This window comes from Sinocyclocheilus anshuiensis, unplaced genomic scaffold (assembly GCF_001515605.1).
Source record: "Sinocyclocheilus anshuiensis isolate Anshui unplaced genomic scaffold, SAMN03320099.WGS_v1.1 scaffold907, whole genome shotgun sequence".
Taxonomy (NCBI): domain Eukaryota; kingdom Metazoa; phylum Chordata; class Actinopteri; order Cypriniformes; family Cyprinidae; genus Sinocyclocheilus; species Sinocyclocheilus anshuiensis.
The window spans coordinates 725031-738637 of record NW_015546133.1 but is presented as its reverse complement, the minus strand read 5'-3'; the positions used below and the strand labels follow the sequence as shown (position 1 = coordinate 738637).

The 13607-nt window shown below is 35.4% G+C and overlaps 2 protein-coding genes across 3 annotated transcripts in view; one reads left to right on the top strand and one right to left on the bottom strand.

The window, feature by feature from the left end:
* LOC107701117 (erythrocyte band 7 integral membrane protein-like) overlaps positions 1–2124 on the top strand; it is a 4425-nt gene extending 2301 nt beyond the window's left edge. Inside the window, exons 3-7 of the mRNA XM_016503054.1 lie at positions 351–423; positions 724–806; positions 1324–1527; positions 1648–1782; positions 1903–2124. Of these exons, the coding sequence (XP_016358540.1) occupies positions 351–423; positions 724–806; positions 1324–1527; positions 1648–1782; positions 1903–2091 (684 nt within the window). The 3' untranslated portion in view covers positions 2092–2124. The remainder of the gene's footprint in view (positions 1–350; positions 424–723; positions 807–1323; positions 1528–1647; positions 1783–1902) is intronic.
* A 204-nt stretch (positions 2125–2328) lies between these two features.
* Positions 2329–9122, bottom strand: LOC107701100 (solute carrier family 46 member 3-like). Of its 2 annotated transcripts, none has more exons than XM_016503027.1 (7): positions 8960–9122; positions 8607–8847; positions 6835–7494; positions 4407–4653; positions 4229–4312; positions 3884–4040; positions 2329–2710 (listed from the first exon to the last, which is right to left on the bottom strand). In XM_016503027.1, exons 2-7 carry the CDS (start codon positions 8787–8789, stop codon positions 2611–2613), a joined length of 1431 nt encoding a protein of 476 aa, XP_016358513.1. In that variant the 5' UTR covers positions 8790–8847; positions 8960–9122; the 3' UTR covers positions 2329–2610. The 2 variants fall into 2 exon arrangements, with proteins under 2 accessions (XP_016358513.1, XP_016358514.1); XM_016503028.1 differs by having other exon boundaries at positions 2636–2710; positions 3884–3973.
* Between the last annotated feature and the right edge of the window lie 4485 nt (positions 9123–13607).

The window sequence follows — 13607 nt, the reverse complement described above, 5'->3', positions numbered from 1 at the left end:
CGTAAAAAGACAGTATAAGTCATTATAATCAGTAATTATGTCCCCACTGGATGCAACAAATGCCTCGTTTGTAATCGGTTTATGTTTTTTGTTTCGTCGCTCCGGCTGGGAGACGGTATCAACAGTATGGTGAAGGGCATAACATTTCCGTCACAGTTTTTTTTTACTTTAAACCGCATAAACACATTTCATTACACCAAATACACAAAATAATGTTCTTTTTAGCAGCATCATATGACCCCTTTAAGTCTTGCACTTTAACAGGAAGTTACATCAGGAATGTTTTACACCTGCAGTTGTTGTTCAAATGTTTTATAACCCACTTTATATGTTTGATTACTGTTTTATAGATTGTGAAAGAGTATGAGCGTGCTGTCATATTTAGACTGGGGCGGATAACAGCCCGAAAAGCCAAAGGACCAGGTAAACAAGAATGTTCAGTACTTGAGTAGACTGCCAGTCTCTCAGATCTTCGATTCAGTAGGCCAAGCTAAACAAATACTGAAGTAACACCAACTTTTGTCAAAGGCAAATTAATATTTGCCTTAGAAGTTCCTCTGATCCACAGCAACTGTTTAACAGCTGAGGACCTTAACATAACTTGTTCTTAAAACAATAAATGTGACCTGCTAGCTCAACTCCTGTACATGGAGTTTAGTTCAAATAACGAATCACTAATGTATGACACAGATCATATAATTCAAAAATGTTACCTATGTCTAGGAATCTTCTTCATCATCCCCTGCACGGACTCCTTTATCAAAGTGGATCTTCGAACCATCTCATTTGACATCCCTCCCCAGGAGGTAAACTAAAAATAAATACTCAATAAACGAAAAGTTAATATCGAGTAACTTACATTTAACAAACAATAATGGCAATTACTTCGTCTGTTTTTGCTCCGCCGGCGTGAATAGCTCCAGCAAGAGTAGTCAACACGGAATCAACTGCTCCTCTTCTAGCAATTAGCGTTTCGATCCTGAACAATCAGTGTTTTCGAACAAATCTTTTCCGTGAATGATTCAGTGACTCGGTCATAAAGACAGTCTTGTTTCCTTCTTGAATGAGAAAGAGTTGTTGAATGAAAAGTTTGAGTCTGAATTCGGAATAACATATTAAATAGTGCTCTTATATTTGTGCCACATATATGAGAAAATAGTAAGAGCAGAATGATAGTATGCTATTTTGCATAAGATTGTAAACTTTTGTATAGTCTAATGTTTAATATAAAATGTACATGAATTTATCCATTTAAGACTCGCAATTAGTATTTACTTATGGCATTTACTAAGTGGCCACATTTTCATTTTTGTTTGCATTTAGATCTTGACCAAAGACTCAGTGACAATTTCTGTGGATGGTGTTGTGTACTTCCGTGTAAATGACCCTGTTGCCTCAGTGGCAAACGTGACTAATGCAGATTACTCCACTCGCCTACTGGCCCAGACCACCTTGAGGAATGTCCTGGGCACCAATAACCTGTCTGAGGTCCTTTCTGACCGAGAAGGCATCTCCCAAAGTATGCAGGTGAGTGTGATAGTGAAAAAGACAGGTATAATGGCTTCGCTAATTGTGCATCAATGAGATAATTGCAGGTCCGATTCAAGTAGCTGAAAGTTTGTCTTATAATTCTCCTCCCTGCTGCAGATGACTCTAGATGAGGCCACAGATTCATGGGGAATCAAGGTGGAGCGGGTGGAGATTAAAGATGTTAAACTGCCACAGCAACTGCAGAGAGCAATGGCAGCCGAGGCGGAGGCGGCCCGTGAGGCCAGAGCGAAGGTGAGTATTACTGCCACACATTACTAATATATGTAAATATAATTAAATGGTAAAAAAATGACACCACATTTAATTTACAATTTGTGATGCCACACCCTAAAATGGTTTGTGATAATACAGGTCATTGCAGCAGAGGGTGAGATGAATGCATCCAGGGCTCTGAAGGAGGCGTCTCTTGTGATCTCAGAGTCTCCATCCGCCCTTCAGCTCAGATACCTCCAAACCCTCAACACCATCGCAGCTGAGAAGAACTCTACCATCATCTTCCCTCTGCCCATGGATGTCATAAGCCACTTCATGAAGAAATGATCGCTGAATATTCCCGAAGTTTACAGATGCTCGCAAGCCATTCATTTAGAAATTTTACATGATTTTCTTATATGTGTCATGTTAAACATATTTCAGTTTTTTGTGTGTGTTGAAGGGATGTCATTTATCTATAACAGGAAAGAGTGACAAGTTTTACAAATGATTTATTTAAAAAAATACAATATCAATATCATATTTTAGAACATATATCAATGTGTAACAACTTTCAAATGCCAATTTTACATTCTTATATACAATGTATGCATGAAGTTAAATAAACTTCAATAAAAACAAATTTTACATTTTTAAAGCCATTTTCACCCATGTGAATGACAGTGTCTTTCAGCTGTTCTTCATCTAACCATAAAAAAACAATTCATTCTCATCCCAAAAAGAAACCAAGAACATCTACACACATCAGAGTCCTTGGTTCCAGATTTTTAACCTCTCCATTCAACGTTCCACCAGAGGACACTATTGTGCCAAAGAGTTCGAGGAAATGAGCTCCCAGTGTCCATGTTATGGTGATAGTTCTAAGATTTCTGTGTGGTTTTCCATCCTCTCTTCTGTCAGTATGATGGATTCCTCATACACATCCAGACGGAGAAAAAGAATAACACTAAGGGGAAAGTATGTGTCAATGTGTTACATTTGAAATTTTATCTGAGACAAAAGTTTAATAATTAAGCATAATAATAGCAACATTGAATTATTAACACTTAGTTCACTTAAAAATTAACATTTGATTTGCATTCAGTTACTACTACAGAAAGCTTGGTATATAGTGCACAGGTCATGTGGACTACTTTTTTGGTGTTTTTAGTGGCAAGTAATTTGATTCATCCTAGTGACTAGAGTCTTTTGAACCCAATTACCAAAAGTATTAAGAAGCGTTCACTGATTTGTTCGGTGAGTAGTGTTGATTAAATTACTCTAAAAGAGTAATTACTAATCTTCAACAGTGTAATTAGATTACTGTACTAATTAGGCCTACTCTCTCCAAAATGTGTTGCATTACTAATTACTAAATACTTTCTTAACCTCGACCAGCTGAACAATACAGGGATAGATATGAAACTGCTCTTTTAATTCTTTCAAATAAACAATATGAAATTAAATAAGTTATTCTTGAACTGATCAAAGTATTTAAAGGGAGACGGTAACATTAAAAACATACATTTTAACATTAGATGTTACATTTTGATGTTATATTGTTTTATACAGAATTGTTCTATAGTCTATACACTATTTAATGCAATTACATCAGAAGTAACCATAATTAAATTACAGAAAAACAGAGTAATCTCTTACTTTTACTAATTCAAGGGGAAAATAATTGTTTTTTTGTTTTTGTTTTGTGTGTGTGTGTGTGTTATTAATGTGCTATGTTTTTACACAATCTGTTCAACCAATGAAATGCTCCTTCACAGTCCTTACTCGAATGCTATTGGCTCATCAGTCTTTGAATAAATCAGTCACTTTCCAAAAGGGAGCGACTTAAATGAACGAAAAATAGTGTGGAAGTAAAGGACACTGATTCTTTTAAATAGAAAACAACACTTTTTGTACATTTTAAGTGAATTGCCATTATATGGCAGGAGCTGTGTATTAATTCTTCAGATTTCTACATTTATGTTCTACAGACAAAAACAACAGCATCTGAATTTGGGATGACATGACTGAATCACAGAATTGACGATTTTGCCTAAACTATCTCTTTAATAAAACCAGATGTTTTCACAAGTATAATTGTTGCAGTTTATGAATATAGGCCTAGAGGTGGGCTACTTACCAGATCAGGACAGCTGGTATGAGAGTTAGGCCTGCAGCCAGCAGGAAACTAAACCCGGAGAACCAGGAGAGTGTAGCTGCATAGATGCTGCTGAACATTGTAAATGAAACACCAACACTCAACATCTCCACAAAGGCTACACACGCAAACATGGCACCTGTACACAAACACACAGCCACAAGGAACAACCTTACAGCCTTACATACAATAATTCAGAGTTCAAGTGAATTGGGAATGTTCTATTTTTTGGGAACGCCTGGATTTGTTTGCTGGGAATGAACGAAAAACTGAAACAAATTAAATTAAAATGTAAGTTTATCTATTCTATTTTATTGTGATTCTTACCTTGCTCAGATCCAGACACTATTTTGGACATCATGGATCGTAAGACAGGAGTTGGCATGATGGACAGCAGCAAAGGCAACCTCACTGCAATAAATAAAACATACACAATTGTTTTACCTGAAAATAGACCAACCATCCACCCTTTAGAATCTCCATAAATGCCCAAACTCAGTCTTACCCAGGAACATGAGCAGGGTAGACTTTGCAAACGCTGCCATGATGAGGCCGGCTGCCACAGACATCAGCCCCAGCAGGATGATGTAGGCATCAGGTAGATAGCGGGACAGCAGCGCCACACCGGCGAAACTCACCAGATAGATGGCAGTGGAGAGAGCCGAGCCATAACCCACAAACACCTCACTCCAACACAGAGGAGTGTTCAGCTCATACAAGATAAAGATGGACATGCCACCCTGCAGGGCTACCTGTGAAGGACACAATCATCATCATCATCTTAGTGCTTAAATTGGGGCTAACTTACGGAGCCCCTAAAGGGACATGGTGGTGGAAAAAAATCAGATTGAGTGAAAAAATTTGGGGTGGGAGAAATGCGGCTTAATGAAGACGGTGATAAAAAAAAAGTCAAAATATGCTATAGAACTTATTAAAAATATATTCTGTGTACATGCAAGCAGATGAGCCCATATGAGCTGAATTGCATGATAAGCGTTTTCTTCCCCATAGAAAACCGCGCTTAACGTGGCTTCATATAAGAAGACAGTGATATAAAAAGCCCAAATGTTGTATTTTATTAAAAATATGCTACAGGCAATCAACGCAGTAATCCATTAAACCGGTGGTTCTCAAATCTTTTACAATGGCGTACCCCTAGGGCATTTAGCCTAACATTCTTCTGAGTACCCCCACTTAGACCGCAGTTACACCTTTTCCATTAAGGGACCATATTTGCCCCCTTAAATTGATTTACATGTGCATTTTTACTGTTATAGAGGCAAAGTTTTTCTAGCCTTATTAATTGTATGTCGTGTTTTATGTCATATTCTTCACATTTCATTACGTGTATTATTAATATAATAAATAAAGCAATAAATGATGGCAAAACGAAGTTATACTTGTAGATTCAAAACTAAAATCGCCAGTAGGTGGCGGCAAGTCACTGTCTAATGAGCAAGGCGAAGCATTCATTCATTCAGTAACGAAGCAAATGGTTGTAGTTATGAAAGGGTTATTAATCAGTTCCAATTATCAGTACTCTCAGAATCATTCAAAGCTGCAGATTCATTCACTAATGAAACACTGCTGTTGCTTGGAGAGGCACACCAGTTCTGTTGCGGATTTCGTTGGAACTATTATTTCCTTGTAAAATATAACAAACAATATTGACAATATTGTGTTTAAAATGTAGGCTACATTTAAAATGTAAAATGTACACTTAATATTGCCTTTTTTGTTGAACTGTTATATAAAATCAATGTCACATTTGCAGTCTTTTGGATATTCAGGGAAAATTGCATTCTCGTAGGTTTCAGAGCGAAGTAAGAACGTAACAGTGCTCGCGTTATAAAATTTCTAATAACCTTTTATATGATTTAATCTTCAAACTGCTAGCACTTTGCAATTTCGAATTATGCCCTACAGTAAGTGACGGAGTATTTTATGTTTCAGCGATTTGATCGGGCCGGCGCCTCATGCGCACATATTCATTGCAAACGGCCTGTTCATTATTAAAATAAAACATAGAATCACCAATACAGATAAAATGTTACACAGTCAATAGGTCATTAATATTACAATTGTTATTAGTATTAATAATATGTATTAGGCCTAATACCGAATTGGGCCTCCAGTGTTACTGTTAGGCTATAGTAGCCTACATTAAGCCACATTAAGTGTTTTAGAATGTCCCAAAACCGTGCCTTAAACTACAAGCAAAGCTGACTGTATTTGAACTTGAGTCCAAGTTTAAAATAAAGCTCTATGAACCGCTCCATTATGAACGTACGAGCTGTATGAACCACTAACTTACAAGCTGTAAAGTAAACAGGAAGCGTTTGTCCGAAAACTGGTTTTGCGAGGGAACGCAAATATCTTTGCGAGAGAACGCAAAAGTTTTGCGAGAGAACGCAAAAAAATGTTCCTCCCACCCCGAATTTTTTTTCCACCACCATGTCCCTTTAGGGGCTCCGTACTAACTCCTCATCTTTCAATTAAAACTTATTTTTTTGAATTATTATTAAAATATAAAAATAAAATAAAAGTAATATACTATATTATATAATAATATATTATACTTAATTTTACATATTTTTCAGTGTTCATCTTTATTTCTATATTGAAATATTTTTGAACTATACATTTACATTATGAAATATAAAGACGCAATAATGAGAAACAGGAACATTTATGACATATTAAATCACACTGTGAGTTATATATGTAATTATCCATTCATATTTTTAATTGACTTCCGCTGTATCAATTTAAGAAGGCTTATAATATAACCTGTCAATGTAACTAGTTTGGAAGCATCCATTATTTCTTATATTTGCATTTCCGTTTGGTGTCACTAGAGGCACTTCACTGTGACTTCTGATGTACCACAAACAGATGGAGCTTGTGAATAATGCCAGAATGATCATAATCACCCTGAAAAAGGCAAAAGCAGCCAGCATGAGCAACAGCACTATGTTCCTTCTCCGTTTCGAGGCTGCAAAGAGCAGGTAGACGCCCTGCAGACGGGCGGTAAGAGCTTGAGACTGGTTTAGTCGAGGGGCTTCAGAAGCTAAGTGGCCGGACGAAGACAGACTGGGATTTGGAAGAACCAGGGACTCCTTCAAGACCACGAGCACATAGAAGAGGTTTATCAGATGTAGAAAGACCGCGGTGAGGAAGGGCCAGGTGAAGCCAGCCGCTTTGATGTAGAATCCAGTGCACAGAGAAGCTAAGCCAGTCAAAACCCCTAAAATCATGTCCAGCCGAGCCATTCGGACAGTCTTCTGTCCTTCCAGATCTTCTCCGCAGAGGTCGGCTACATAGGCGAAACATCCGCCGATCAGAGTGGTGGGGCCGCCCATCAGGCCTGATAGGAAGGAGGCAGCTAACAGGTAATTGAGACTGAAGGAGAATCTACTGACCAAAACATAGCAGAGGGCGAACAGAGTGTCACCCACCAGAGGAGGAACAATGGCAACTTTACGCCCGCAGTAGTCACTGTATGAGACCAGGAGCAGCGCGGAAATGAGACTGGGAATGAGGAAGCACAGTTCACTCTTGAGGAGGAAAATTGACGTCCCCTTCTGCACTGCCTGAGAGAGGAGAAAATAAACTTTCAGATCAGATGTAAAAATCAGCCAGAACATAAAACAATGTAGATATTTTTTTGTAGCAGTTCTTAGTTATGCCTGTAAAGCTTAGTTAACTGAGTCTTGGGAGAAGTAGAGAGTGAAAGAGAACATGAAATAGGACACTGGTAATTCAAATGTATCAAATGACAGGCAGCTCCACAGTAAGAGCTTGTGAATTGAAAAGGAATTTTATTACACACACAAGGACTACAAACAGAAACAAGTACAAAACATGAGCTCAGCTTAAGCAAATATAACCGGTTCTCCAGAACTCTTTTATTGAAATATGAACATCATCAATGTAAACTTTACCTAGTTAACAAAGCAAACAGTTTAGTCTCTGCGCGCCCTCATTCTATTTCAACTTTTTAATGCCTTTCTCTGAGCTGTTTCATTTGCTGGTATTTTTTAAATGTTAAAAATGTTATTTTAGTAGTACTTATACTGTTATACTTTTTATAACATTATTTTTATTTTTATTATTCTATTTTATATATTACTATTTAAGTTTATTTTTTATTTCAGTTTTAGTTCAGTATTAGTTTTTACGTTTTTCCAGTTTTAGTCCAGTAATGTTAGTGCTTCAGCATAAACGTATTTCAGTTAGTTGCCTAGGCATTTTGTTTAATTAGATTTTTACAAAAATGTTTTTAATAGTTTTAGTTTTATAGATAATGTCCAGACGTTTTATTTCCCCTATATGATCAATTTAGGGGAAATTAATTTAGGGTGTCTTTTCTAGGAACTTAAAAATAATATTCATAATTTCAGTTCAATTGGTATATATTAAATCAATTTGTAATTAAACAAAACAAAAACAGCTGTCTTCGTCATAACAGAGAACAATTACCAAATAGGTTATTATTCATCAGAAACAATCCAATTCTTTTTCATTTTTATACATTTTAAAGTTATAGATTCAAAGTTAAAGGTGGCTAATTTGTTGTGTTACTTAACTGTCACACACCATCACACAGATCTACAGGAGATGTGATAAATGCCTTCATATAGAAACAGAAGAAGATTTTAATAAGTCAGAAGTGGCCATGACTGAGGCAGCTAAAGGCTCTGACCTGGTGAATGGTGACATAGCTGTGGTTGTTTGAGCAGTGAGACAGACTCTCAGCAGGGTAGGTCGTGCCACTCAGCTCAAACCACAGCCTACGGTACACATACTGCTGCAGCAGAGGGTAGATCATAAACATGGCAAACGCATACAGGCCAACTGCCGGCTCGATCAGAAGCACACGGCCCATCCCACTTCCTGCTCTACACCGGCAAAAATACCAGGAGAGATGCTTGAGAAAACAGTCACTAAACCAATGGAAACCAAAAATAAACAGTAAGAGAGGAATCTAATCATTTATTATGAATATATAATGAAAGTCTCTTGGTTACGGCCATAGATGGATTTGGCGGTTCTTACCTGCAAGTTATGATAAGAGAAATCGTTCCATATTTAAAGCATTTTTTTCCTTCTTCAAATCCACTCAAATAGTCACAGGGCACGGTGAACAGAAAGACCTGTTTATCCGATGTGATTATTCATTTGGGACTTCAGAGCCTGTAAGACAGAGACTTCCACTCCTCGCGTTTGTTTGTCAAGACTACAAATCCTCAAAGGAACACACACCCTCAGAACACGTATGTGTGTTTAGAAAGGAGGAAGAAGTGGAAACGAGTAAGGAGGAGAGTTGGAATAAGCACAAGAGGTGCAAAATGTATTTGGACAATTAGAATGTTAGAATGTCACTGCAGTGGCATTTATTTGAAAGAAATACAGCAAGTGAATTGAAATAATGGAAGAATTCTGTTCTTCAAACACTCTGCTCTCAGAAGTTCAGCTAACGTTCTGACAAGGTTCTCTCTGAAAAAACTTTCTTCCAGTAGTGTTACTTGAACGTTCATTCAGTTGTCTGCTCTTAAATAATGTTCTCAAAATGGTAGAACTAAAACATCCATTATACATCGTTCATGGAATGTTTTTTATCCATTCGTCTAATGTAGTCTACTACTTACTAGTTTCAGATGGTTCCGAGAACATTCACAAGTAACATTCTCATAATGCTTGCAATGATGAAATGCAACATTCTATTAATCTTTTCTCGAACGTTCACATAATCAAGAAAAATGAGAACATTCAGAGAACATTCATTAATAACAATTTAATAACTTCATGTGAATGTTAGCAAAGCATACTTAGAACATATTTTTGTTAGCTGGGCTCATTCAAATCTAATGTAATGATATTTATAATAGTTGTTGGGGCCATTTTATACAGGTACATTAATTATTATTCACAAATAAGCGAAAAAGCATGTCATTTTTTAATATTTTAATATTCATCCCTACCCCCCTAGTGAATACAAATGAGTTATATATAAATTCTTTCCATTCCTTAGTAATATATTCTCTATGCTACAGTTACAGTGTGAACCATCACAAGTTGAAAACATACACGGGGAAGGAATGATCCGCCAAGACAAACATGCATCGATTACTGTGCACTACAACACAATAAATAGCTTACAAGCGACTGTAAATCCAGTAAAAAAAGACATAATAGAAGTCAAATGCTAGTAAATAGACAGATGGACAAATTTCATTCAGTACAATAAGTGACTCCACCACTCCCAGTTTACATTGTGTCAGTATTTTCAGGGGCAAGTTGACATTCAGTAGTTTAGATGTCCACGGGACAAAGAGTCAGTGCTTCTCAGAATGTGATTCTGTTGTTTCATATCATTCATCATAGTCTATGGACTAATGCCATAGTGAAGGTCATCTTGAGGGGCATAGAAAAAAAAACAATGAGCTCTTACAGGATTTTTAAGTATACAATTAAACACAGTTTCTCCTTTTAGTAAATGTAGATTAGTAACAATTTTGCACTTTGTTATAAACCATAGCAGGTGCGGATTGAGGTTGCTGAGGTTTTTTGTTTAGACATTAATTTAGAACATAAATGTGACCCTGGACCACAAAACCAGTCTTAAGTCGCTGGGGTATATTTGTAGCAATAGCCAAAAATACATTGTATGGGTCAAAATGATAGATTTTTCTTTTATGCCAAAAAATCATTAGGATATTAAGTAAAGATCATGTTCCATGAAGATATTTTGTAAATTTCCTACCGTAAATATATAAAAACTTAATTTTGGATTAATAATATGCATTGCTAAGAACTTAATTTGGACAACTTTAAAGGCGATTTTCTCAGTATTTTGATTTTTTTGCACCCTCAGATTCCAGATTTTCAAATAGTTGTAACTTGGCCAAATATTGTCCTATCCTAACAAACCATACATCAATGGAAAGCTTATTTATTCAGCTTCCAGGTGATATATAAATCTCAATGTTGTTAAATTGACACTTGTGGTCCAGGGTCACAAATATACAATATGAAAAAAGTAAAACAAAAATAAAATGTAAAATTAAATTCTAGTAAAATCAATCTATTTAAAAAGAGAATTGCTGAAAAAAACCTAAATAAAACTAATGAATAAAATAAGCAAACAAATATAAAAAAAAGATCTATTTATTTTCTTGTATCAAACCAGATATTAGAAGCATATTACCTGTTTGTTAGGTGGCTATAATGTAATAACCTTTTCATTTTTGCTACTTTGCACAATAAATGAAGGCACATTCCTGAAACATTTATGCAATTGTTGTAGTGAATCAAAATTATTCAGAATTTTAGACAAATTACTAATGTAAAATGATCTGCTGTTGTTTAATAAAAAGGTTTTTATTTTTAAAAAGGCGCTTTTAAAATATTAAATTATTTTTTGTAATTTTTTTTAATGGGGTGGTATTGTGCTTGACAGGAAACATCCAGAAAACTCCTTAGCATCTGTTGCCAGAGTAGCAAAAAATAAACAACGACAAATCATTTGTATCACAGTGACAGAAGCAAATTAAATTAATTCAGAATGTAAAGCTACATAATTTAAAAATGCACTAGAATTAGAATAAAAAAGACATTTCACAGTAATTAAAAAAATGTAAAACTAAACAACAGTGTCTCTAATGAAGAAAAACATCTGCAAATACATACTTGCTGTGTGTGTGTGTGTGTGTGTGTGTGTGTGGATTTTTTGTAGATTGCTGGTCTTGTATAGCAGATTACTTCTGTGATACCCTGTACAAACACCAACTGATAATACTTTAGAAAAAAATATTATCAGTGAAGAGTTTACAAAAATTCTCATTCGTATCAAAAGTGTCAAAGGTTGCCCATTGAAAGATGTATCAATTGTAAAAACACACCAAAAAAGAAAAAAAAAATCCAATCCAAATTTGTAAAAATTCAAAGAATTGGCATCTTTGTTTTGAAATATCAAAACCCACTTTACAAGAGGAATGTGCTATTATTTTTTCTTAAAAATAAATAAATAAATAAATAACTGCCTTTAAGACAGAGCAAAATATTTTCCCTGAACTTTACCATACAACAATTAAAGACAGTTACATTCTTTTCTAGTTCACTCATACAGAGAGATCTCTCTCTAGGTTATGCTACACTCTACAGAGGTAATACAAGTGTTAACCAGCATTACAATAAAGATGAAATCTAAACATACATTTAACTGCCATATTGTACCTCTGTAAAACCTTTACACATCTGTAACATACCTACAATACACCTTTGACAGGTGTGAGGTGGAGTTAATTAAGGAAGTCCTGTCCTATTAGTTATGGGTAAAATATTGTCCTCAAACATTAAAAAAAAAAACTCATTAGAGGTGGAAGCTATCATCCCCAGGAGTCTGAGTATCTACGCTAACATGACAACTATCCTAGGATTCACATTACGAATGGAAGTCTTCCATCACATGCACATCAAGTAGCAAAATGTCCATTAAATTACAAAGTACTAATAAAAGTTACAACTACAATTTACAACAACATTTCCTGTAGTCGGTACCTATACATTTGCTTGATCTCCCTGTTTTATGTCATGCATGAAGTTAGAGCACTTGCTTTTGTCAGATAAGTTAGGTAGAACAGACTTGATGCTGAAGACCTTTTTGTCTTGTTAACCAAGCAACCGGTAAAATCTGGCACAATGAATCTGTGCCAGCGAAGGTGTCATGTCATGTCATGTCATGTCAGCAAGCAAACTGCTCTGTGTATGAAGAAACACTTGTTTGAAAAAGCTGGTTTTGATATTAGCTGGATTCGCCTTTTGGAGGGTCCAGGAAAACATTCTGTAACTGCTCATGCACCAGTGGAAGGCATTGCAGTTTGTTAAGACAATGTGAAGAGGCCTTTATACTGCAAAAAGTCATTTCCTAAATCAGTATTTTGTTTAGATAAAATTATCTAAACATTTTAAAATATTTTTTTATTATGATTGTGCAATTCAAAAGCTAGGGCAGATTTTTTTTTTTTTTAAAGAAAATAACTGTTTTATTCAACAATGACAAATTAAATTGGTGACAGTAAAGACATCCATAATGTAATAAATTTCTGTTTTAAATAAATGAAGAAAAAAAAAACTCAAATAAAATAAAATAAATAAACAATAGCAAATGATTTTGTGCACCAAAATCAGCATATCAGAATGATTTCTGAAGGATCATGTGACACTGAAGCCTGAAGTAATGATGCTGAAAATTCAGCTTTACCATCATGGCAATAAGTTACATTTTAAAATATATTAAAATAGAAAACAGTTATTTTAAACTGTAAAGATATATCATAATAGTACTGTTTCATTGTTTATTTTTATCAAATAAATGCAGCCTCGGTCTGCATAAAAAACATGGGGATAAGACAGACAGAAAGATAGAAAGATAGATAGATAGATAGATAGATAGATAGATAGATAGATATAAAATAAATAAATACATATATACATAGCCTCAACACAAGTCATAATATCTTTATCTTAAGAATATTGGAATATTTTTACTGTAAGAAAAAATAATTAAGAAAAAGACATTTTGCAGTATATATGCAGGGCCGCCGCTATGGTTTCTGGGCCCCCTGAACAGCATAGAGTCAGGCCCCCCCTCGGTAGAAATGTAATTCGGGCCCCCTCTCCCTCGTCGGCCCCTTGGAATCGT